Below are 22907 nucleotides of genomic sequence, written 5' to 3' on the forward strand. Positions count from 1 at the left end.
GTTGCTTTTCTAAGCCTAAGCTCTCTCTCTACATGCCAGATGCCAAACCAGGATCCAGTCCCAGCACATGATGCCGAAAAAGTAACAACACGGAATAACATCCGACGCTGCCCAGTAAGGAAAAAAAAAGGAAAAGAATCAAAAACTATCGTCATAATCCACTTGGTCCAGCCCCTCCGTTACCACCAGAAGCACCGCCACCAGGCCCATGTCCGTTATTCCCTCCACGTCCATTAGCCCCATCTAAAAGCAGCGTAGGCTTGATATAATCCTCATCCAACTGCCGGAAGAACACACTAGGATCATCAGCCGTGAGAAGCTGCCTAATAGCGCTCCTAGCGCTGACAGCCGGGCTGCTGCCCGAGGGGGTCGTCGCCGCCTCCGCCGAAGGCCACGGCCGTCGGAATGCGCTGTCACTCTCCCCGCCTGGCCTCGGACTCGTCCTCGGCCTAGGTGACCGTCTCACAGGCGGCGGTAGATCCGAAGTATCGATATCGCTACCAATATCTGACTCCGTCGGACTCCTGCTGCCAGCCAAGAGGTCCGCCCTTTCCGCCTCATCGCCGCGCGACGAATTCTTCCTGCTCATATTCGTCCGAGGCCCGTTGGCGCTGTGCGGCGACACCGCATGTCCCGAGGCGTAGTGGCCGTTACGACTGCGATCTCGCGAGAGCCCGAGCTGGTCGAGCGCAACGCTTCCGTTACGCCTTCCAAAGCCGCCTGGCTTGTAACCGCCGAAAGACTCGATGTCGAATTCGTCATCGCTGTCGACTTCTTCCACCACGCCCGTACGGATACCCAGAATTTCCAGCATCCGCGCCGTTGTGCCGCCAAATATAATAACGGTAAGCACGACGACGAGCAGTACAGTCGCCCGCAGAGCAGCCGAGTTCGCATCCCCGGCCAAGAGCGCCGCTAGCGCAACTCCGACGGCTCCGCGAAGGCCGGCCCAGAAAAGCATGGCCTGGTAGCTGTAAGGAAGCTCGTCTGCCACCTCCCCACCGCGGCGCTTGGCCCGGTACCGAATAACGAAGTTGATCAGGCTCGAGAGAGGGAAGACCGCTACCCAACGAGCGGCGCAAACCGCCAAAACGGTGACGATGATGAGCGGTGGCTGGAAGACGAGGGTGCTGTCGGTGAAGAGCGACAGTCCGAGGTAGATGAAGATGAAGTTCTCAGATAGCTGGGCTAGGACTTGGAAGATGTACTTTGTCGTAAGCTGCGTGCGTCGAGACATGTTGAAGTAGGCGTAGTGCTTCATAGTAATACCACAGAAGAGCAGCGACACAATACCTACACATTGTTAGCATTCATCTTTAAAAGAAAATGAGAGGAGAAGCAAAAGCAATAATACCACCTACCCGACATGTGCACGCCATTCGAGAAAAAGTAAGTGGCATACGCAAAAAGAACCACAAGACAGCTCTCAATCTTCGGATACCTCCGAATATACGTAAACTTAAGAAGAAGCGCCGTGCCCACACCCGCGAGCACGCCAATCATCAAACTCCCAAAGAAGACGAGCAAGAAAATACCCGAACCCTCAAGGAAGCTCAGGAACCCCATATCGGGCCCAGACCCATGCTTGTACCGCTGCGCCGTCTCGAAGATGACGATGGCAATAGCATCGTTGAGGATCGACTCTCCAAAGATGATGGTGTAGAGCTTGGGATCGACCTTGTACGAGTTGAAGATGGCGAGGATGGTCACGGGATCGGTGGCCGAGAGCGTGGCGCCGACGGATATGGCGTCGACGAGGCTTAGGTTGATGGCTCCGGGGAAGAGCGAGAAGAACCAGATCAGGAAGCCGATCACGATGGCCGAGAGGAACGTGCCGGCGAAGGCAAAGGTTAGAATCACACCGATGTTACGGAAGAAGTTGGCTTGGTGGAGTTCGTAGCCTGAGGAAAGGATGATTGGTGGGAGGAGGAGATTGAAAAAGATGCCCGAGTTGAACTTGATGAGGTTTCGGATCGAGTCGCCTGGAGTAATGAGAAGAACGATGCCGACAACCATTCCTACGCGACATATATTAGTATTGGTAGAGGAGCCCTGGAAGGAAAAACACAAGGTGTTCGAACCTGCAAAGATGGAGATAACCGTCTCGTGAACTGCCTGAATCTTCTTCTGCTGGAGGAGATAGCTAGTTAGGAGGGCCGTTATAAGCAGGCATATCGAGATGAAGATGGCCCATGACGATGGGATCTCGCTCTGAGCGACGTCGCCACCTAATCAAAGAGTTAGTCCTCATTTCATCCCATTTGAGCCTGATGCTTTTTAGAAATATTGCGGTTCGCTGCGGGGGCAAATCGGAGATTGGGGAGAATCGTACCGCCAGGGTCGGCATCATCGTCGACTTCTCGGCCTAAAGAAATCCAAATCCAAATTAGCATTCCATACCATCACCAAAACGCTGCGTCGTATGCGGAGAGTATCTCGAAGACTTACGCATAAGCTGCCATCCTACTTCAGCAAGACGCAAGGCCATGCCGTGGAGATCCGAGTTCGTGGGGGTGTGTTGTGTTGTGTGTAGAGGTGGGCGTAATTTAAGGTATACTACGCGGGAACGGTCCGATGGTGAGGCTCGAGCGAGCGCGATAAGTAGCAGCCGAGGAACACATGAACTTGCTTGCCTGCAGTGCAGAGAAGGTGGGAGAGAGTGGGTGACTCCAGCCAGAGAACAAGAAAACGATTGTGTTGGGGGGGCGCTTGTGATCCCGAGATGCGGAAAGGTTGGCGTTGGTGGGAGGCTCGAAAGGGATTCGATTCGGGAATTCGACAAGTTTCCCTTATCGCTCTTGCACAATCGCGTACTGCGTCATACTTTTTTTGGTGGTCTGGTACATGGCGGATACTTGGTCCAAGCTCCACAGGGCCGATGTGGTACAATCCATTTGTAGCCGGAAACGTGTGTAGGAATTGAGGTGCCTTCGGTGTCAATTTTCGGTGTACAGTGCCTTGAGAGGGCGAAATATTAGTCATCCAAATTGACGGTCTGCGCCAGCTGATAAAAGAAGTTGCCAGTCGCCCCCCCGCGACATGTGGATTCATAGTTCACGATTCATTTCACAACTCATTTTGGCGACTCTCAAGCGAAGGAAGAATGGAGAGAAGAAAAGGCAAGTCGAGGATTCTGTATCCTCCTCGCCCGTGCTTAATTATAATGGCAAGTGTGTGTGTGTCCTCAACCGGGACTACATCTACAAACAACTAAAAGAAAACAACGCGATAAAAAAAGAGGAGATGTGATGTTCTATCAAATCTCAAAACGACAAGAAACAGTTGATGTCGATGTAATCGTCGCTTAGCCTCCCATTTCCCTTTAAAAAAAAAGATGCCCCTAAAACCGAACCGAAGAACCAGTGCCATCTATTGTGATGAAATGAGAAGAAAAAAAAAGTCTTCACCTCTAGGTTCGTGAATGTGTAGAATAATGGATGAGAATCGAGAGGTTTAGCTGCTGGTGGACGCGTTCTTCAGACTTTGCCTCTTTTTCTTTTTTTTTTGGATCGTTTCAAAAATCTGCCTTACTTCCCCGGCGTAGCGCTCTCACTCGGAGTTCTCTGATGTTGCGCGGCGGCTAAAGTTGGCGTTGCCACGGCAGACTTAGGGGTTCCCTGTGCCTGCTGACCTTGCTGACCCTGCGGCGAGGCCTGAGCCTGGGCTTGAGCTTTAGCCTGAGCCTGAATCTGAGCTTGAGCCTGAGCCTGAGCCTGAGCCTGGGCCTGAGCTTGGGCTTGGGCTTGAGCTTGTTGGGCTTGAACTTGAGCCTTAGCATGGGCTTGGATCTGTGCTTGTGCTTGAGCCTGGATTGCTTGGGCTTGGACTTGAGCTTGGTGCGCCTGCGCCTGGGCAGCCTGGGCGGCTTGAGCCTGAGCCTGCTGCTGCCGAAGTATCGCAGCGTATTGCGCGGGGCTTGCACCGGCGAGGCCATTCGGAATACCGTGCTGCGCTACAGCTCCAGCCGCCGCGTTCATCGCTTGCTGAGACATACTATTGCGTTGAGCGAGAATGATCCGCGTAAGCTGCTCGGTCGCATACTGTCGAGCCCGCTCGGGTGTTGCTCCGGGATTCTTCTGTCTGAATTGTCCTTCAAGAGCCGCGATCTGCGCAGCTACCGTAGGAGACATGGTTGGAGAGGCAGCGGCTGGTCGTGGAGAGCTGGCCGGCATGCTAAGGCTTGCGTTCTGCAGCGCGTTCAGGGCAGCGACGCTGTTCGGAGCGCCAACGCCGAAGGATGCCATGACAGCTTGAGCGTTAGCCAGGTAATTCTGCTGGCTGAGGCCGTTAAGCCCGTTCCTCATGTTGGGCGGAGACCCTTGTCGACCGCTGTTGGCTCGGGCCATGGCTTGCGCCTGCTGTACTTGTGCCGGTGTCGGAGTAACAACATGAGCCTGGGGCTGAGCCTGAGCCTGAGCCTGAGCCTGTTGCTGCTGTTGCTGGCCTTGGGGCTGCGGTGACGGTTGGCCTTGTTGAGCGTGTCCCTGCTGATGCTGCATTTGTACGGCAGCCCTCTGTTGCTCTGATATCCGACGAGCTTGCATAATCACATGAGCCTCCTGCGGGTTAGCGAGCGGCATCCTATGCTGCGATTGTAAGGCGGCCTGCATTTGCGCTTGGGGAATACCATTGAGCGGCATCTGGCGAACGAGGTTGGCAGCGAGATGGGCTGGTACGGGTCCGATGCCGTTGACACCAACCGCTCCTTGGACTGGGACACCAGGGCGAGGTTGACCTGCCATACCAAATTGGTTTGGCATGTTGAGACGAGGGACACCTCCCATTGAGTTCATGAGATGAGCAGCAGCAGCGGCATTTTGTGGCACTTGACCTGTGGCCGCCGCAACTGCAGCGGCATTGGCGGCCATTGAGGCAGCTTGGGCTTGTCTTGCTTGCATGGCAGCCTATTTCCCAAAAATGTTAGTTGGAATGATTGATGTGATGACCATGCATGAACGACAAAGAAAAAGAAACAAAAAAAAAAACGTAAACAAAAATGTGCGAACAAAAACCTGTAAACTTACCCTCTTCTGAGCCTCATGGCGCTGCGCATACTGCGCTATCTTTTCTGCCATTGCCTGATCACGCTCCCATCTCATTATACTGTAATCCCTCGGTGTCTTAACTGGAGCTTGAGGCCGAGGTTGCTGTTGCTGTGAATTCTCATTCGCCTTACGCATCGCAATCATGGTCGCCTGAGCCTGTTGCTTCTGGGCCGTCGTCTCTCGCTTCTTCGCCACCTTCATCATCGAGCCTATGAGGTTGATGTGTCTCCTGCCGTGCCTCCTCTCGACCCTGACAGGCACGCACTGTCGGCGCTTCGGCGGTGGTTGACCGGTGGCGGCCGCCTGCTGCTGTGCTGCCTGATGTTGCTGAAGGACAACGCGCTGCGCGCTCTCGATGCGGTGATTATATGTTCGGAAGTATTGTGTCTTCGCCATATCCGGAGAGAGAGGCTCCAGCTGAAGCCATCGCTCGAAGCACTCCCAGGCGGTACGCCTCTCCGCTCCAGAAACAAAGGCTGACCGAGGTGTGAGGACTTCGGAGATGAGTGACCAATTGTGCTGGAACTGGTTGGCCAGGTTCCTGAGCTCTTCATCCTCGGCTGCTGTCCACTGTGACGCAATGCGATTTTCATAGAAGCTTGGGGGCGGCATCGGATGCTCGGTCGGTGGCCGGAACTGGTGATTGGCATGCAGCCGGTCCCGAATTTGCTTCATCTCAGGATTGAAGAGGGCCACATCGTTCTTCTCAGGCGGAAGCCAGTTCTTGCGACTTGCAGGGGTAGTGGTGCTAGTCGTCGGCGGATACTTCTCAAAGTCTTCGTCATCGGATTCGTCCTCGTACATAAATTTGCTTTGCCACGTGGGCTGGCCCTCGGTAACTAGCTTCATGTCGCCCTCAACGTACTTGCTCAACGGCAAAGCAGGTCGGCGCCATAACGCATCCGGGTCGTAGTCTGGTTGGATGATATCTGAGCTGGGTACCTTGAGGGGGGAACCGTAGAGCGGTAATTCGGATAAGAGTAGGTCTGATGTAGGGGATTGGCGGAGGGGGAAGACCATCTGGTCTTCTGAGAGGGCAAAGATGGCAGAGGGCGAGATGATATCAACCTCATCGGCAAGTCCCGACTCAGAAGAATCAGACTTGACAAGCTGCGGCATGCGTTCCACTGGAATTGCCTCCGCATCTAACATATCTACGTCTTGGCCTGCAGGCTCCTTCGGCGGAGGGCGTGCCGAGACTTGAAGGGCGATACGTTCCTCAGGTGTCGCGGTGTGCCATTTCGCACAGGCGGTAGCCAGGATCCTTGCCGTCGCCATCTTCCACTTTCGTTCCTCGCGGAAGTCCGTACGCATCCATTTCATCTCTTGAAGTAGTACGTCCATGTGGGAAGGGGGTCGAGTAGGTTCGGCGCATCGCTCCCGTTGTCGCAGGGACCATTTATTCGTATGCTGAAGGAGGTATACCCGCTTCAGGATTTTGCATGCTTGATCATCTTCATACGCCAACATAGCATCGGGCGAGGATATGGTCTTGTGCGCCTGATTAAGAAGAGCACCCAGGGGTTTCATCCAAGAAGACCTCGAAATAAACCCCTCAATAAAGAGGGGAGTAAAGTAATCATCAGCGGGCGACGTGCCTTGCTGCTTCGGGGCTGTAACCGACTTGTCGTCCGACCGCTTCGGCTGTTTCCCAAACACCACCGTTGAGACTTGAGTCCTGTCCCTTTCTCGTCGTTTCGGAAGCTGGTTTTTGGGTCGCAGTGCTGACGGCGTCGTCGGGTAACTCTTTGTTGTCGACGCCGCCGCCTTCTCCGCCGCCTTCTCCGCCGCTGGGCGTGGGGCCTTGAGCGATCCAGCCAGGATCTCGGAGACTGACTTTTGACGAATGGCTCCGGAGGATACTCTTGTCACCGCCCGCTCGAGTTGAGGCGGCTCAGTCACCTGTGGCGTCGGTCGCTGGGGTTGTTGGGTTGCAGGCTGGGGAGGAAGAGAGGGCTTGGGTTCCACAGCAGCTGGCCGGGGGATAGTAGGCTCCTTTGGAGCGGCATCGGGAACACGTTGGTTCACACTCGTAATCTCTGTTGGGGTGGGCGTCGCAGGCTTCTCTGTACCTCGGGGCTGAGGAGAAGGAAGTTCCGGGGAGACTAGTTTTGGCGGTTGCGCTGGCTCAGTTGTAAGGGGCGTCGGGAGGGGTTTCGAAAAAGGCTGTTTCTGTTGCTGTTGGACCAGTGTGGCCGCTGGCTCAGGTTTCGCGACAGGAGTTGCGGTGCGCGCCGGCGGGGGAATGATAGCGGTAGCAGTAGATGGTGGTGGAATTATAGGTTGAGGAGGAGTAGGTTTCTGCTCCACGGCTGCAGCTTGGGATTTGACGTCTTTCATACTTTGATCAGATATGACCGATGTCGATAATGGACCAGATGGCCCTTGAGTAGGCGGTTTCTCCGTTGCCAGGCTCGGGGCGTCAATCATAACCGCATCTTGATCTTCGCCAACCTTTCCTTCTCGCTGAACGGGCTGAATCTCCTCCTTCTCGGGACTCGTGGTTGCAGATACATCCTGAACGGCTGGTGTGGTCGCACTTGGGGCCGTCGATGCTGGAGACGAGGCGGCCTCCTGTTGCCGTCCAGTCTCCTGCGGTTTGGCGGCTGGTGCAGACGCATCACTGGATGGAGTGGCAGCAGCGGGTGCCGTCGCGGTTCGTGGCGCTAGAGGTACCAAAGCTTTGGCCTGCGCTGGTACGGCTGTCGGCGCAGATGGGGGGGCAGTCGGAGGTTGGGAAACCTTGGTTCCGGAAGCCGAAGTCGGCGCAGAAGTCGGGGGAATACTGGGAGCCGGAGCACGAGCAGGAGCCCCGGGTTTCACACTCTGTGCTGATGGTACTGGGGTCGCGGCTACTTGGCCCGCGGCGGGCTTCGGCGGCGCTATCTCCGACGTTCCATTCGTTATCGGTTCGGTCGAGGGGCGAGTCGCTATGTTGGTGGTCGGCGTCAAGGTGGATGGTAAAGGAGCTGAGAAAGCTGCCGTCCTGGGCTTCTTCGCATCGCGAGGTTGGACCGGCACGGGAGATGCAGCAGGGAGGCCTTGGACCGGAGCATTCGGGGCCAACAGTGGTCTCTTCTTCTCGTCAGTAGGTGGCGCGGGAGTCGGTCTTGCGCTTGGCACAGGTGGAGCATATTGCATCGACGGTAGGTGGGGTTTTAGTCCGTTCGCGTCGACGGGAGGAGCGGCGGGCTGGCCATCAGGGGTGATGCCCCAGACGCCAGTAGACCTGACGAAGCGTACAAGGCTATTGTAGTTTAGTAAGGGCGCGCCGGAGAGATTCGCATCGCCAAATTTCTTCCCCCTGTGGTTTAAACAAGTTAATATGCAAACGGCGACGACTAACAAACGCCAATGCGCTCCAAAATCATTATGAAAAAGTAGGCAAACGCGATAGGATGGCCGCAGAAATTATTCGAGGGCATTATTGAAACATACTGCAACACTTTGGAATGATCGTAGGCGTTGAAGTCGCCGTGGTTGGCGTTCGGCGCGTTGGGGCTCGCGATTTCATGGTTTGGTAGGGCGTCGGGCGCTGCGGCAGCGGCGAAGAACTGGCTGAACTTCCTCTTCCTCGTCGACAGGATTGAGCTAAAAATTGTTAACATGGCGACTTCGGTATCATTTTGATCGGCGAATTTTTCTCTGTCGCGAGATGGGAAGCATACCTGCGCTCATCCTGTTTTGATCGCAGGAGCCTGGATCGATCGGCAGGCCCGACCTCAGTCATAGCATTCGAGGCCGCGACATCCGTTTTTCATCAAAACGGATGTTTGCCAATAATTATTGGGGTCGTCCGAGATGAAAAATGCAATCAGAAGTGATGGAAATCGTGTTGTTGTGTTGTGGTAATTGATTGTGATTGCCAGAGTCGATGTTGACCGTACACAGAAAAATCCTCCTCGCACCCAGTTATGATTTTGGTAGTGGTGGTGATGGTGCTATGCTGGTGAGAGAGTTAATTTTTTTCGCCAGTGAGAGTGTTCTGTTAATTTTTTTTCCCTTTTTTCCTGGTCTGGCTGCTGCTGCTGTTATCCTCGCTTTTTTTCAGTTTGCAACTGTCAGCGACAGGCTTTTCTGCTCCTTCTCTACTCGGTAATGATTGTGACTGGGGAAAGAGTAGAGCTCGGACAGTGGCTAACTATTCTGGAAGGGCGGGGGGTGACTATCAGTCATCCGCGAGGAAGTGGCTAGGTAGGACTCGGAATGCTAGTAGTACACTGTGTACATTAGCTGATAGACCACTTTTATCACGAAATGCCCAGGGTTTAATCTCATGCATGATAATATTGAGGTACCAATACAGTGCAGGGTTACAATTCGGGTGCCTAATCGTCCTCGCAATGTAGCCTAGTGATGTTAGTTTCCCTCGCACCTTGTTTCCCGGTTGCATAAAATTTGATGCTAGCTCCTTGAAATATTGTTATTCTGGCCTAGTGACGCTACTTCGTATTGCTCATCAATTGCTTCCTGATTCATGTTGAATCGAGGTCTCCTCCTAGCATCAATAAGTTTTATACAACTCGTTTATCCTTGGTCGCATCCCAGATCGTTGATACGCCGCGCGATCTCATCTCCAAACAATACCCTGTCTAGGATAACCAAATTCTACCGAGACGGCCAGGAGATAATGTACTATCTTCCAAGACCGACGAGATCCTGATCAGGAAGTAGACTTACACCTCCATGAAGATAGTCTAGTGTTGATAGGATGGCAAACTTTGATTTCTCTTCCCCGGCGGGCGTTCAAGTGTGAACCTTAAATTCACCACGCCAACGGGGAGAGTGCAGTCTTTGCGATCGGATACCCCGTGTTATGTACACTACTTTTACACACTCGAGAAACTCGCCCGCTAGTGTAGGACTAGGCGCACTATAAAATGGAGATGGGACTAACACGATTTTGATGTGAGGTGGCGGGGATGTGAGATGCAACTGTTTGCCGAAGTAGAACAGAACAGTCCGAAGTACGAAAGTACTTGTCGCGTCTGGACGAAGTAGAACAGTGCGATTTTAATTTGCAACCGTACTCAGGTGTTTCAAACTGTGGCTTAGGCCCTGACAATTCAAGTATCACTAGCCACTGTGGCAGAAACTGCTGGCAGTGACGAAGGTACATTCAACTGTCACTTTTTTCTGTCACCCTTGCAAACATCATCAACCTCAAGTCCCCAACCATCCACCTCATCCCTCCCACCACGCTCTCCCTTATCCTCACGAAACAGGGGGAAAAATGGACCCTCCACACTCCGTATCCTCCGCGGGTCCCCGCATGTCCATAAGATTTAACGCCCCCAAACCAAACGGCACCAAACCATCCACATCCGCCACCTCCCACCGACGCACAAGTCCATCCTCTACGCTAGGCAAGCGGTCGCGCACAAACGCCCTTGGTGACGACTCGGATTCGAACTCGGACTCAGAAGGAAGTAGCAGACGCGGCGGGAGGAGCAGGGACGACGCGCGACGACGCGATAGGAGGGATCGAGATAGGGATAGCCGCAGGGACGATGATAGGGACGGGAATGGGCGGCGCAGGAGGAGTCGCGAGAGGGAGGAGAAGGAGGTCGTTATCGAGATTGGGGACAGGCCCAAGATAATTCGACCTCCCGAGCAAGGGCTGCGATCGAAGATGAAGAGCCGAGTCGCCGAGAGACGGCACGATTCACACCGTCCCGAAGAATCAATCAAAGAGGTGGAAGTCGCAGACAAGGACAAGGATGTGAAATGGGGTCTCACCTTGACAAAGAAACCCGAGCGCATCTTGCCAGAGAAAGAGAAAGACGGAGGGGCAAACCCGGAAGCGCAACAAGAATCCAAACCCAAGACCGTCGAAGAAGAAGCCCTCGACAGACTCATGGGCAAAACCTCCGACACGCCCGACAAAGTCATCGTCCTATCAGAAACAGACGCATACCGCCGCGACGTTAAAGAAGCACCTCCTCCCGATTCTCTCGACGCCGACACGGGCATCGACGTGACCGAGTTCGGAGCCGCCATGCTTCGCGGCATGGGCTGGAACGGGGAATTTTCTCGCCCCGGGTTCAAGGATCCTAGGAGGCGGCCGAACCAGCTGGGCCTGGGCGCCAAGCAGCTTAAGGATGTCGAGGATCTGGGGGATTGGGATCATAAGGGTGGGAAAGGATCGAGGCCGAAGAGGCTTGCGGATTATAACCGCGAGAAGGAAAAGGAGAGACAATCGAGGGGGAGGGATAGGGACAGTTACAAGAGAGAGAGGGAAAGGGAGAAGGAGTGGGAGCGTGATGAGAGGCACGGGAGATATGATCGGGATGATAGGCGCCACCACTCACGAAGGTGAACCATCACCAGTCTGCCTGCAGCTTGAGGTTGCAGCATGATTGATCAACCACATTTGTTGTCCTACGATTACATCCATGAGATTACAAGATACCCCTCCCCCATCAGAAACAACACCAGAAGACACCAAGCACTGGATATTTGACTAGAAAATAAGGGTCAATTCTGCATTTCAAGGAAGCAGTAGGGATATGCATTGCCTACACTGCAGAAGGATACAAAGGTCAGCAGACTCTACACAACACACAAGATTTCCAAAAGGAAAACTTAAAAAATAGATAGATATCAAAACATAAAAAGGTCAAGAAACCTTGAAGCAATGAAATCAATTAAAAAAAATACTTGAGAGCCTGTGAATAGTCCGTCATAATACGTCATGAAAAGGCCATCGTTCTATCTACCAGTCGCATGGAACCATCATCAAAACCCACCCAAACCAGAAAGGGGTTTGCTAGACAAACTTGACATGGCCAGCTAAAAACAAAGGAAAACTCCCGAAACGCCGTACATGGCCTAAGTTCCATGTTTCCCAGATGCAGTCTTATACGCTTACATGTCGTTTCCCCTTCGACGGGTGAGGTGTTTGATTCGAAATCCCACATATGCCATGAAATAGCGTCAGTCATGGCATTAAACTGCGTCCCTGTAACAAGTTGGTTCCTAGGGCTGAGACCTTTCTTCCACTCTATCGGGAACCACCCACCCCTTCTCAATCAAACATGTCCGCGCCTGCACCTGCTTGTTTGCTCACACTCCTCCGTCTCTCGAACCTCCTTCTCCTCCGATTCTCCGCCGCCGAACCCGCTGGTCGGTCGACCGGAGAGGGACTCATCTGGCCACTCCATGTTCCATGACTCTCACTACCTAGACTGGAAATGGGCTGGCCAGTCTGCGGCGGAGTGGTTGCCGAAGGACCCGCCGCGCCTGAATAGTAGGCCGAATCCTTGGGCCGCCTACCGGCGCCAAAGGCTGCGTTCGGCGGGGAAAGCTGAGAAGAGCCCTCGCCTTCACCTTCGGTTGTCTTCCCTGCGGCAGACTCTGACGGCCGTTGGGTCGAGTCTCGTCGGTACCGTCTGCTGGGGGTTTCGGTGCCCGAGATACTGCTAAAGGAGCCATCCCGTCGCCACCTCTGGTCGCGTCTCGACGAGGCGGCCTCTTCGTCCGTCAGCCGCCGGAGATTGACTCGATCGTCGTGAACTGTCATCTTGACGGTGGTCGTGCGCGGTGGTCGCGTCGGCGTGCCCTGGTCTCTCGCTCTCTCCCTTTGTTCTCGGCGGAATTGCTCTTCTTCTGCGGCGAGGGCGCTCGCTGATGCTGCGGCGGCTATTGCGGCTTCTTCACCGGCGCGTCGTCGCCGGGATGAGTCGGTTCTGTGTAACCGATCGCTGGGCGGCCTGTTCAACGAGCTCCTGGAATCGAGTGGGTCTGGAGGCATGGGCGGCATGCTGACGGGTTCAATGACTTCATGAGAAGATGAGGGCTGTCGCTGAGCCCTGCCAAAATCTGGAGGGGGAGGAGGAGGAGCAGGTACAAATCCAGGACCAGTAGGTAGAGGAGGTGGCGGAGGCGGTGGTGCAGGTGCAGGTGCAGGGCCAGGGCCGGGTCCAGGTCCAGGTCCAGGCGCAGGTGGATGGGTGCCGTAGGAACCAGTCAGTGGAGGCATTGGTGGTCCAGCACCGCCACCGGTACGTGGCTCAACAATCGACGATTCATCGCTAAGAATGTTGGAAGCCGCCGGACGACCACCTAGGCGGGACGGCTGTCGAGAGTGCTTCCTGTTGCTGCGGCTAGGAGAGGGGTAACCATCGCCAGTGAATCGAGATCCACTTATACCTGACCTTCGGTCGTCCTCGTCCCTATAGAAACTCTCATCATCTCGCGGTGCTTTCTTCTTCTTACCAAATTTGCTCGCGAGCCAGCCCATCCCCAGCCCTGCAAGAAGCCCCTTGGCAACGCCGCCGGATTTGTCGTCTCGAGGTCGCCGGGAAGGGCTGTCGTAGGAATCGTCATCATCAAAACTATGTCGCGAGTAGGTTCGGGAGTGAGCAGGGCGGGGAGCATAAGGCCGAGAGCTGCCTCCAGGTCCACTCTCGGCGGCACTCATGGCCTGAGCAGCCATCGTCGGAGGCACACGCGGGTCTCGTCGGTATTGGTCGCTGATTTCACTGAGGTCGCTAACGGTATACGGCCCACGACGTGGCGGGTAGCGTTTTGGTGTTTCGGTTGAGACTGCGGAGTACTCATCATCCCGTCCGCCGCCAGTACTCTTCTTGCCCATGCCAGACACCAGTTTCGCTGCACCGAGAGCGGCCCCAATTCCCATCAACTTGGTCATGAAGCCACCACCTTTCTTCTTCTCACCTTCATCGTAATACTTGTCATCATCATAGTAGCTGGTTCCAGGGTGAGAAGAAGCAGCAAGGCGGTCGGGACCTTGACTCCGGCTATACGATCGCGATCGACTTCGGCTTCGGCTGCGACTCCGACTCCGACTTCGCTCACTCTTGCCCTTCTTTGCGGACAAGAAGGCCAGAAGACCGGCACCGGCGAGAATAGGAGCGAGCCAGCCTCGCTTCTCGCTCTTTTCAGTTCGACCAGCATCTGTGACTGGGTATTCTGAGCCGGTGAGTCGGCTATGCGCTTCTGACCTACCACCGCCGTAGTAGTCATCACGTCGCCCCTGGCGCCTAAACTCCAGGATGAAATAAACTAGGACCAAGAGACCCATCCAGACAGCAAACATGATGAAAGTGAACAGCGGTGACCCGTACAGAGTAAGACCAAGGGGTATCTGCACGATTCCCAGGAGTGCAATGGCCCTGCCAGACCATTGGTGCAGATAGATCCTAAAGGAACGGAATTTTTGGATGTTCAGTATGAGTCGACCGCCGACCATCTGAAGGATGTATAGCAGGAAAATCGCAACGCCGATGCCATGGTGAGGATTCGTAAGGCTTCGCTTGCGGCCGACGGCGAAGTTTCCGAGGATAAAGACAATCAGTAGTAGTATTCCTCCAAAGATGTTCAATCTCGCGTGCGTCGCTCGGGCGTATCCCTGTCGTCGGTCGTAGAACCGCACCGTGAAAACAGACAACGGGACAATGAAAAGGAAAACAATAGCTGCGAGGATCCCGTGGGCAATGATGATGGAGTGGTATTGAGTTAAAGTCGAGAAGCGGTTTCCCATCCCTACAAGCAAACGTTTGGGCGTTAGAGAGAGACCAAGGGGAAGTCCGGTGTTTAGAGTGGGCGTATGCTTCTACTCACCATTATATCTCATAGTATCGAAGGGTACTCCCATGAGATTGGGGAGGAGGAATGTGTCTTTGGTGAAATCCCAGGTGCCATCCCCGACTTTAAGCGTATCCGAGTCGTAGGTGGCCGTCCCCGGGGAGGAGAAGTCGTCTGGTGTCGGCGCCATAGTGGCGACGACAAGGAGGTTTGCCCTTCAAAACGAGGCTGGCAACGAAGGAGGTCGCGATGCAAATGCCGGTAATGGTAAACAAAATAACGTCAATCGAATCTCGGGTCTCGATGTCTGTGATTAGGTATCGAGCAGTGACAACAAACCCCACGAGCGGGCAGTATCACATTCTAGTGCCTGGTGATATTGTCTTGATGTAGTGCGTAATTTGTCGTGGGTGGTGCAGGCAAAAGCTTTTGGCCGATACCAGTCCGGAGAGTTGATCGATGTCTCTCACTCTCTCTCTCACAGCCAAGTTTATTTTGGGCCTAAACTGCGTCTCGAGAAATAGTGGTGGTGTGTGAACTTTGACTCACAATGTGTGGGTACAAACCGTAGATGCTTGGACTTGGTAAGGTGTCAAGGGAAGAAAAAAAAAATTGATCCAAGATCCAAAGAGAAAACCAGACGTCAGTGTTCGTGGACACCACCTTGGCGTGAAAGGGCGGCCTCCATGGCCTCAACTTGAGCTGGGCGGTCGGAGATGGTGCTGGGACTGGATCAATGTGTGGTTGCGAGGGACAACGGACCCCGCTACAGCAACCAGTAGCAGCTCGTAATCCAATGGTTGCAGCTGAATTAGGGTGGGGGCCCGGACTTTGAAGAACCACCGCCGCCGGCATCTTATCGCCACGTGAAGACTTCCAGCTGGCTGACTAAGTTATATTAAGATTGGGTATCAAGTATCACTCCATCTCACGGAAACCTCAACCCACCTCAATCATCGCACCTTCCAGCCACGCCCATTCAATACTCTAGGTCTCATACAATTTGAGGAACTAACGAAACCCTTACTGTATCGCCCATATTAATTTTTTTTCAGAGTAATTAGGTGCGGAAAGAAGAGGTTCCACTTCAGGATCCAGTCTCTTTTCAAAGATGAAGCTGATTAAACTACATCTCAGTGGAGACCTCTTACGCCACAACCGCTGAGCTGGGGAGAAGCTGAGGAGACATCGGGGCCAAAACTGAAATGCACTGCAATGCGAGCCCTTCCTCGGGACCATCAGTTCGATCACTGCCAGCAGCCTTACTCCGATGCGATGTACGCATAATGTAGCTCACGTGCTCATGTATCAATTCAAAAGCCAGAAAAGCCCTTGGTAGGATCTTCCTAGTGAATTTGAACCAGACGTTCTGTGCTTTCTGCGATTCTGGATCAAAATGGCCAAAAAGAGAAAGCCAAAAAGGAAAAAAAGAGAGAACGCCGTCCATGGCCGACAGAGTTGAATTGATATTGTGGCTGAATTGACATCCAACTGCCTGGGACAGACCAACTGAAAGTGTGGCTTGACTTGAATGGCTTGTGCAACCAACGACGTCAGAACCCAGCATCATCCAATTTTCTTCACCCAAACTCGTTCAAGCTCCAAACAGACAAACGCCTAACAGAGAAAGCCAAAAGCAACGTCAACATTATAAACCGACGCCCTCTACGAAGTGATACCTCCCCAAAAATAAAAATTTAAAAAAAATTAGCGACGGCTCCTGAGGTGCACATTTCTCCTAATGTCCGCGAAGCCAGTCTCTTCCGTGCTCCAAGCATGGTATAAATGGAAATCTCTCCGCCTCCCCTGGCGGCGTCGAGTCCTCGTCGGTCCGTTTCCACAAACTCCTCCCCATTGCCCCTCCCCACGGAGGAGGAAAGATTCAAAGTCCTTAAACTAACCCAAATATCATTCCAGGCTTCGACCTCAAAGGCAACACATACTGGGAATTCCGCATCCCCGGCACATCCCCCTCCTCCCGCTGGCGCCGCATAGTCCACTACCCCCGCTCAACGCACTACTCCGAAGTAAAAGTCCCTCCCGAATGGCACCAATGGCTTCGCTACATGCGGCCCGACCCGCCTAGCATTGGCGAACAGAAGGCCGAGGTCGCGCGGCAGGAGCGCATCAAGATATTGGCGGCGCAGGCTGATGCGCGGTGGGAGGCTAAGCCTAAGGTTATGCAGGATACCGGGTCGAGTAGCGGGGCGAGGTTGCCGATTGGGCCGGCGGTACCGAGTGTCGAGGGCAAGAGTTCGCCTGGAGAGGCGGTGGATACTGGTGCGACGACGACACAAAGCGTGGAAAGGCCAGCGAGAAAGGAGGCAGAGGAAAGCGTTGAGAGTAAGGCGGATCCTTGGGCGAGGGCGAGAGCGAGAGGGCCGAGTGAGGATTGGCAGCCGGAAGCTTGGACGCCGCCGAGTGCAAAGAGGTGATGTGTGGAAGGGTCAGAGACGGAGGAGGGTAAAAAGAATCTTGCGGAGGTAATGAATGTAAGACTATGGGTAAAAATGAAGTTGCATTAATATGGGTATATTTTAGTTCGTACGTTAAACTCTTCCATGATGAATCCCAGCCCATTTGCGTGTGCCAGCCCCCAGCGAAAGACCCCCGATTCCAGCAGTAATCCGCCCCTGTTAAAACGCCGTTAATCAATGCATCACTCATCATACTCGGACCCGATCCAAAGACCGCATCACAAACGAAGACTGTCAAGAACTTCTCCTTCTAAAGAGCCCCAAGAATCTTCCTCATCATCTCACTCGAACCATCCAACACCTTCTTCGCTAGCACATCGTATTCATTCACAACCCCCACACGTCCCAGACGCCTCACCTTCGCCCTCTTCTCCCGCGCCGCGATACCCGTCTGCACCGCCTCCCGGAGCGAAGCCGTCAGCGTCAAGTCGTCATTATCGAACATGATCAACATGACCGTCTCAAGCAGGCAGGACAGCTTCGCGTTATCTTCCACGGACGAAGTCTCAGCAGCGTGGGGCAAGAAACACCTCTCCAGAATCGCCTGAGTGATCCGGCCCGCGTGATCGGCTTCCTTATCGACCTTGGCGGGGTTCAGGTACTTTGCCGGGAGGGTGAGGTCGAGTAGTTCGCTGAGTAGCAGCGTCATGAAATCCTTGTCCAGAGGATTGATGGACGAAGGTGTTATCATGGCCGTGAACAGGGGTAAGGGGAGCTCCTTCATGGCGTTGGCAAACTCTCCGAGGAGATCGTCAAGGGAGATGAATAGCTTCGGCATACAGTGGGCCACTTGTGCGAGTAGTGATATTATCCGCAGGCGCAGGGGGACGAGGTCATGAAGGGCCTCAGCATTCTCCTCGTAATGCTCAAATTTGGTCAGCGGCTCCTCGTTCTGGATGCGGCGCGCAGGCTTTCTCGGCGTTGAGGCCAGCGACATCAGATCATCTTCCGGCCCGCTCTCTTCCAACTCGTCGTCAGTATCGCCATAATCAGCGTATTTGAAATTCTCCAAATCTAGAACAGGTTCTCGCTTCCGTTTATTCTGCCCTCGTGGGAGATCCTTCGTTTCTAAGGGGAACACTTCGGTAAATAGGGATAAAGACGCCTGGTGGCCATCGGCAAAAAGCGCCTTGACAACCCACTTGACGCCGTTTGTCCTGCCCCCTCGCCGCGTAGCATATCCGACGATGAGCGACTGCTTCGTCATACGATAGTCACAATCACCAGTGCGCCCCGCCAACTCATGGGCAGCCTCGTCCTCCTTGACTCGCTCGAGGAAGTCGGCTTCGAGCACACGGAGCATGAAGTCCAACCAGATGCCCCAATACTTCCACCGCGAAGGATGAATAACGCTACAGTTAAAGGCCCATCCCACTACGGACCAGAAATCGTGGCCACAGTTCCAGATGGACTCTTCGTTGCCAAGCTTGGAAACAATCCTGGCGTTTTCCTCGTCCTCGCCGACATCGCCAAAATCGTGGAGGTGGGAGTCGTCGTCGTCCGAGCCCAGGCCCCTGGATGCTCGCGGGCGCGGTGTGTAGTTGGGATTGAAGTTGAAGGCAGCCACAAAGTTGGCGTTCACCGGCCCGACCATTTTCATTAGGTTTTCCAAATAGATGAGCGCCAAGGCGGAGATCTCTCGGCGCTCGGCGGTCTCTGGCCTCGAGGTGTGTTTGGGGTGGATGATGAGATTGTTGATGAATCCCAGCTGAACTGGGGGCAGGACGAAAGCTGGCGAGACCTTGCCATCGAGTACCGCCGGCCCAGAAGTGAGCAGGCTATTCGCAAGCTCAATGGCGTGCACAACTAGGACGCCAGTTAGGGGCAAAGAAGCGGATTATTTAGGAATATCATACGAAGATGCAGAATAAGCTTACACAGTTGATCCTCCAGATATATGCGACAATGGTTGATTAATGTCCGAGGCAGGGACCGGGATGGGCGGTAGTCGTCGTATTCAGGCTCATCCTCACCGTCCATGGCTTCGGGCGTGAAGGTGGGCGGGTCCTTTGATGACCGACTCGAAGGTGTGTCGATGGGTTTTGGCGGTGAGGATGACGACCCTATCACTATGGGCTCCATCTCACATTGATTCGTCGGAAAATTAATACACCCTCTGTGGAAGTCTTGTGTTGTGCAGTCTTTGCCCCAGCCAGAGCTGTGCCAAAACGCGTGTCTGCCTGCTGCATCACGTCCTAAGTCTCGATAATTTCTCGTAAATCTACTGGACGCTAACAAACAAACCTCTCTAAGGTCATCTAGTTTTTAAAAGATCTTACGTAAGAGTTTTTATTAAAGTCAGTTAATATTTATTTTTTTTTTAAAAAAATTAAATAATTATATAAATAATTTATATTATTTATTTTAATTATTTATTTAAAAAAAATAAAATAAATAAAAGTAAATAAAATTAATATAGAGAGAAGAAAAAAAAGAATAAGTCCTCTGTATAGGATTTTATATTTTATATAAGTTTATCATCTAAATATTAACATCATGATGGCAGCCTGTGGCCAGCAATAAGCTCTGCTTCCGCAACAATGCTGGTTAGAGCTTAGCTTTCGAAACAGACACACTTCCCTCGGCGGGAAGATTCTTAAAATCTTCATAGAGAGAAAGCGCTTCAGGATTGGCCACCGTGCCGCCCACAGCAGCCTTGCGGCCGCACACGATGTGCTTGACGTCGATTTCGCATTTCTTTCCGTTGACGGTGTAGGGGATGTCGGCGACTTCAAGGATGAATTTCGGTACGTGGCGAGGGGAGTACCGTTCCCTGATGGCGGCGCGAATCCTCCGCTCGAGATCCGGCCCGAACTGCATCTCATGCCGCATCTTGACAAATAGCAAAACGCGTTCGTCGCTGTCGATGTCGCGCTTCTGTCCGACGCATATGCTGTCGGCCAGCTCTGGGAACGTCTCCGTGACGGCGTAAACCTCGGCAGACCCGAACCTGACGCCGGACGGGTTGAGGACGGCGTCGCTAGATTGATATTGCGTTAGCAAGCCCCTTGTGATGGGGAATAGTAGAAGTGAGACGGGGGTCCTACGATCGCCCTAGCATCACCAAGCCCCCCGTGTCAGGGATACGTTGGATGAAATCACCCTGACACCATATGCCTTTTCCGAACCGCTCGAAATACGAGGTCCTATATATCTCCTCCCCTCTTTCCCCAATGAAAGCTAGTGGTTGACTTGGGAAGGGCTTCGTGCAAACCAGCTCGCCCGCCTCACCGGAGCTTTCGACTGCGACGGGTTCTATGACTGTCGCGTCCAGGATCTCCACAGCCATACCCAGGGCCTTGCATTGGATCTCACCGGCGTATACAGGAAGGAGAGGAGAACCGCCAACGACTAAGCCAGATTGTTTGTTAGTATTGACTGGAGAGTAGTCATCACCAATCGAGCCAGGAGCGAGTCACGTACAACATCCGGCAATATCGGTACCACCACTCATGGAAATCAGCTGGGCTTGAGAGGGGAAGCCTGTTGAATAGAACCAGTCGTAGATTCGCTGAGAGAACAGAGCCGGTCGAGGTAACGACTCGTAGCTTTCGAAGGTCGAAGCTTTCTCCTGGAGACTGTGAGTATCTCTCTACCCAGTGATTGTCTCGGATTCTAAGATGACGTACGTGGTATTATATGAGGCTGTTCAGCTCTGCGAGATACCGTGGGGATGTGCCAAAAACCCCGACACTGTAGCTGTGTTAGCCACATCACATCCATCAAGATCTACAGGAAATTTCAACGTACCCGATATCTTGTGCAAGCTCGAGGAGTATCGTCGGCCTGGGGTGGAAGGGAGAGCCGTCAAACAGGAGCATGGAGCCTGCGCAGGAGAGATTAAGCAAGTTCAAAACCCACATGACCCAGGATGTCTGTATGAAGTTAGAATTTCTAAGGCCTGTCTGCATGAGGGTGCAAGCGGATAACGTGCCGTTGTGTACTGGAAAACGACGTCGCCTCTCCGCACATCGTGCTGCAGCGACATGTCCGTCTTCACTTTCAGAGCAACGCCCTGAGATTACTATCGCATCAATAAGAGGTTCTGCAGTGCCCACGGCGAACGAATCAACATACCCCGGTGCCGTGGACGATGGATTTCGGTCTACCCGTCTATCCGTCCGGCGTCAGTCACATTGGCAGTAAGCTAAGGCAGCTTAGGCCATTCGACGTTTGCCGGGGCACGAGAACTCACCGTTCCAGAGGAATAAAGAATAAATGCAGGATGCGAGAAGGGAGCGATTTTGAAGCTCAGCCTTTCGCCAGAGTCGCGCTCGAGGAAGGACTGTAGGCTGCATCCCTTGTGAATTCTTTTCAAATCGACCTCGAAATTGCAGTATGGGATAATCACCACATCCATCAACTGACTAGTGTCGCGACCAAGCTTATGCGACCAGTCGACTATGCGGTCTCCGAGCCTGAATGTCTTTCCGGCATAGATATACCCGTTATCAGCGAAAATCATCTTCGGGCTGATCTGACTGTAGCGGTCGACGATACCGGCCGATCCCAGGTCGCAGGACGATGACGACCAAATGGCACCAATAGACAGAGAAGCTAAGCAGATGGCCATGGCATCGACCGAGTTGGAGATTACAGCTGCAATGACGTCGCCGGAAGCAACGCTGAGTTGACCATGGCGCTTCGAGTTCGACGGATGCGCTCTCGGAAATCTTTCCATGTGACACGCTCGACGCCTGGCACACCCTCGCGAGCAAAGTGAATTGCAACGTCGCTGTCGCGGCGATGTCGAAGCATCAGCTCGGGAATACTAAGGGAATCCGAAGGAAAGAACCTTGGTGGCGGGAACATGTCTACTGAGGCGACATCCTGGGCAGACTCGGGTCAGCAAATTTTGGTCACCTTTCTCACCACGTCAATAGCGATATGGGCGGTACTTCGCGTCAGACTCACCGAACCCTCAAGGACGCGACCTGTCCCCTTGGCTCCCGGTGGCGCGAGCTGGAGCCAGTCGTACGCATCGCGCCAGAAGTCCTGCAGAGAAGTTGATGCTACTGACCATTGGTGTAGGTCTTCGTACGTTCGTAGATGCAGCTGATGTTTCTCATTGACGTAACGGATGAACTGGTGGACGTTGGTCTGTTGGACGTTACGAGGCTCCCAGACAGGCGTCTTCTGAATGGTGGCCATGATAACGGGAAAGATCGAGAGTACCGAGCGATTCGACTTGGGTGATGGCGAAAGCATCAAAAGACAAAAGAACACGAAATAGATTCAACCACGCACTTCGGGATGAAATAAACAACGAGCCGGAGGGCATGTTGCAAAGCGAATGAGTTTAAGATTGAGGAGCATCCCAGTCGAACCCAGGAATGTGTTAATTACCTCGTGCAGCCTATCCGCTACAACCGAGTCGAGCCGAGCCGTCCTAGTCCGATGTCCCAAGGATTCCAGTATTTGACGCCGAGGCACCGGCTACGAAAAGCAAGCATCCCTGGGAACTAGAGTCGGCTATGCAATGGAACCAGAACCGGGACTTCGTGGGGACACCCCACCGACACCCATCATCCTTCGGGGGCTGGTTTCCAGGATCAAATGGCTGGTGAAGGCCGGAAGCGGGGAGCTCGGAGCTTAGAGTATGGGACACACCGCGTTGGATATTTCCCTCGAAATGCCACAGGTTCGCCGATCCTAAAAGCTATCTTCATCAGACACATAAACCCATCGCGAGTGCCACCAGCTTTGTCAGTGTGCCACATGTAACAAGAGCCATCATTGATATTTCTTTTAGCAAACTCTGCCTGGTTCTTCTGTGCGTGATACTGCAGCAAATATTCTCTCTAAGATCTACGCGCTTGTCTTCTTACTACTCATC

General features: G+C 53.5%; 6 protein-coding genes and 1 pseudogene across 6 annotated transcripts; 2 read left to right on the forward strand and 5 right to left on the reverse strand.

The window, feature by feature from the left end:
• Nucleotides 1-151: 151 nt before the first annotated feature.
• Nucleotides 152-2488, reverse strand: SAPIO_CDS7747 (Sodium/hydrogen exchanger; the record flags this gene model as incomplete). Its single annotated transcript, XM_016789547.1, has 5 exons — nucleotides 152-1293; nucleotides 1362-2018; nucleotides 2082-2228; nucleotides 2333-2365; nucleotides 2449-2488. The coding sequence occupies 5 exons, from the start codon at nucleotides 2486-2488 to the stop codon at nucleotides 152-154; spliced, it is 2019 nt and encodes a 672-aa protein (XP_016641374.1).
• A 1039-nt stretch (nucleotides 2489-3527) lies between these two features.
• SAPIO_CDS7748 (MYB and HSA domain protein) lies at nucleotides 3528-8775 on the reverse strand (the record flags this gene model as incomplete). Its single annotated transcript, XM_016789548.1, has 4 exons — nucleotides 3528-4904; nucleotides 5025-8349; nucleotides 8484-8636; nucleotides 8714-8775. 4 exons carry the CDS (start codon nucleotides 8773-8775, stop codon nucleotides 3528-3530), a joined length of 4917 nt encoding a protein of 1638 aa, XP_016641375.1.
• Nucleotides 8776-10278: 1503 nt separating this feature from the next.
• Nucleotides 10279-11364, forward strand: SAPIO_CDS7749 (annotated as a pseudogene; the record flags this gene model as incomplete).
• A 708-nt stretch (nucleotides 11365-12072) lies between these two features.
• SAPIO_CDS7750 (uncharacterized protein) lies at nucleotides 12073-14784 on the reverse strand (the record flags this gene model as incomplete). Its single annotated transcript, XM_016789549.1, has 2 exons — nucleotides 12073-14552; nucleotides 14631-14784. 2 exons carry the CDS (start codon nucleotides 14782-14784, stop codon nucleotides 12073-12075), a joined length of 2634 nt encoding a protein of 877 aa, XP_016641376.1.
• Nucleotides 14785-16335: 1551 nt separating this feature from the next.
• Nucleotides 16336-17029, forward strand: SAPIO_CDS7751 (Uncharacterized protein; the record flags this gene model as incomplete). Its single annotated transcript, XM_016789550.1, has 2 exons — nucleotides 16336-16423; nucleotides 16512-17029. The coding sequence occupies 2 exons, from the start codon at nucleotides 16336-16338 to the stop codon at nucleotides 17027-17029; spliced, it is 606 nt and encodes a 201-aa protein (XP_016641377.1).
• Nucleotides 17030-17321: 292 nt separating this feature from the next.
• SAPIO_CDS7752 (Uncharacterized protein) lies at nucleotides 17322-19153 on the reverse strand (the record flags this gene model as incomplete). Its single annotated transcript, XM_016789551.1, has 2 exons — nucleotides 17322-18877; nucleotides 18949-19153. The coding sequence occupies 2 exons, from the start codon at nucleotides 19151-19153 to the stop codon at nucleotides 17322-17324; spliced, it is 1761 nt and encodes a 586-aa protein (XP_016641378.1).
• Nucleotides 19154-19618: 465 nt separating this feature from the next.
• On the reverse strand, nucleotides 19619-22222 carry SAPIO_CDS7753 (uncharacterized protein; the record flags this gene model as incomplete). Its single annotated transcript, XM_016789552.1, has 8 exons — nucleotides 19619-20051; nucleotides 20119-20422; nucleotides 20495-20649; nucleotides 20822-20946; nucleotides 21149-21184; nucleotides 21267-21670; nucleotides 21778-21901; nucleotides 21986-22222. 8 exons carry the CDS (start codon nucleotides 22220-22222, stop codon nucleotides 19619-19621), a joined length of 1818 nt encoding a protein of 605 aa, XP_016641379.1.
• Between the last annotated feature and the right edge of the window lie 685 nt (nucleotides 22223-22907).

The sequence above is a fragment of the Scedosporium apiospermum genome (assembly GCF_000732125.1).
Source record: "Scedosporium apiospermum strain IHEM 14462 chromosome Unknown SEQ_SAPIO_0110, whole genome shotgun sequence".
Taxonomy (NCBI): domain Eukaryota; kingdom Fungi; phylum Ascomycota; class Sordariomycetes; order Microascales; family Microascaceae; genus Scedosporium; species Scedosporium apiospermum.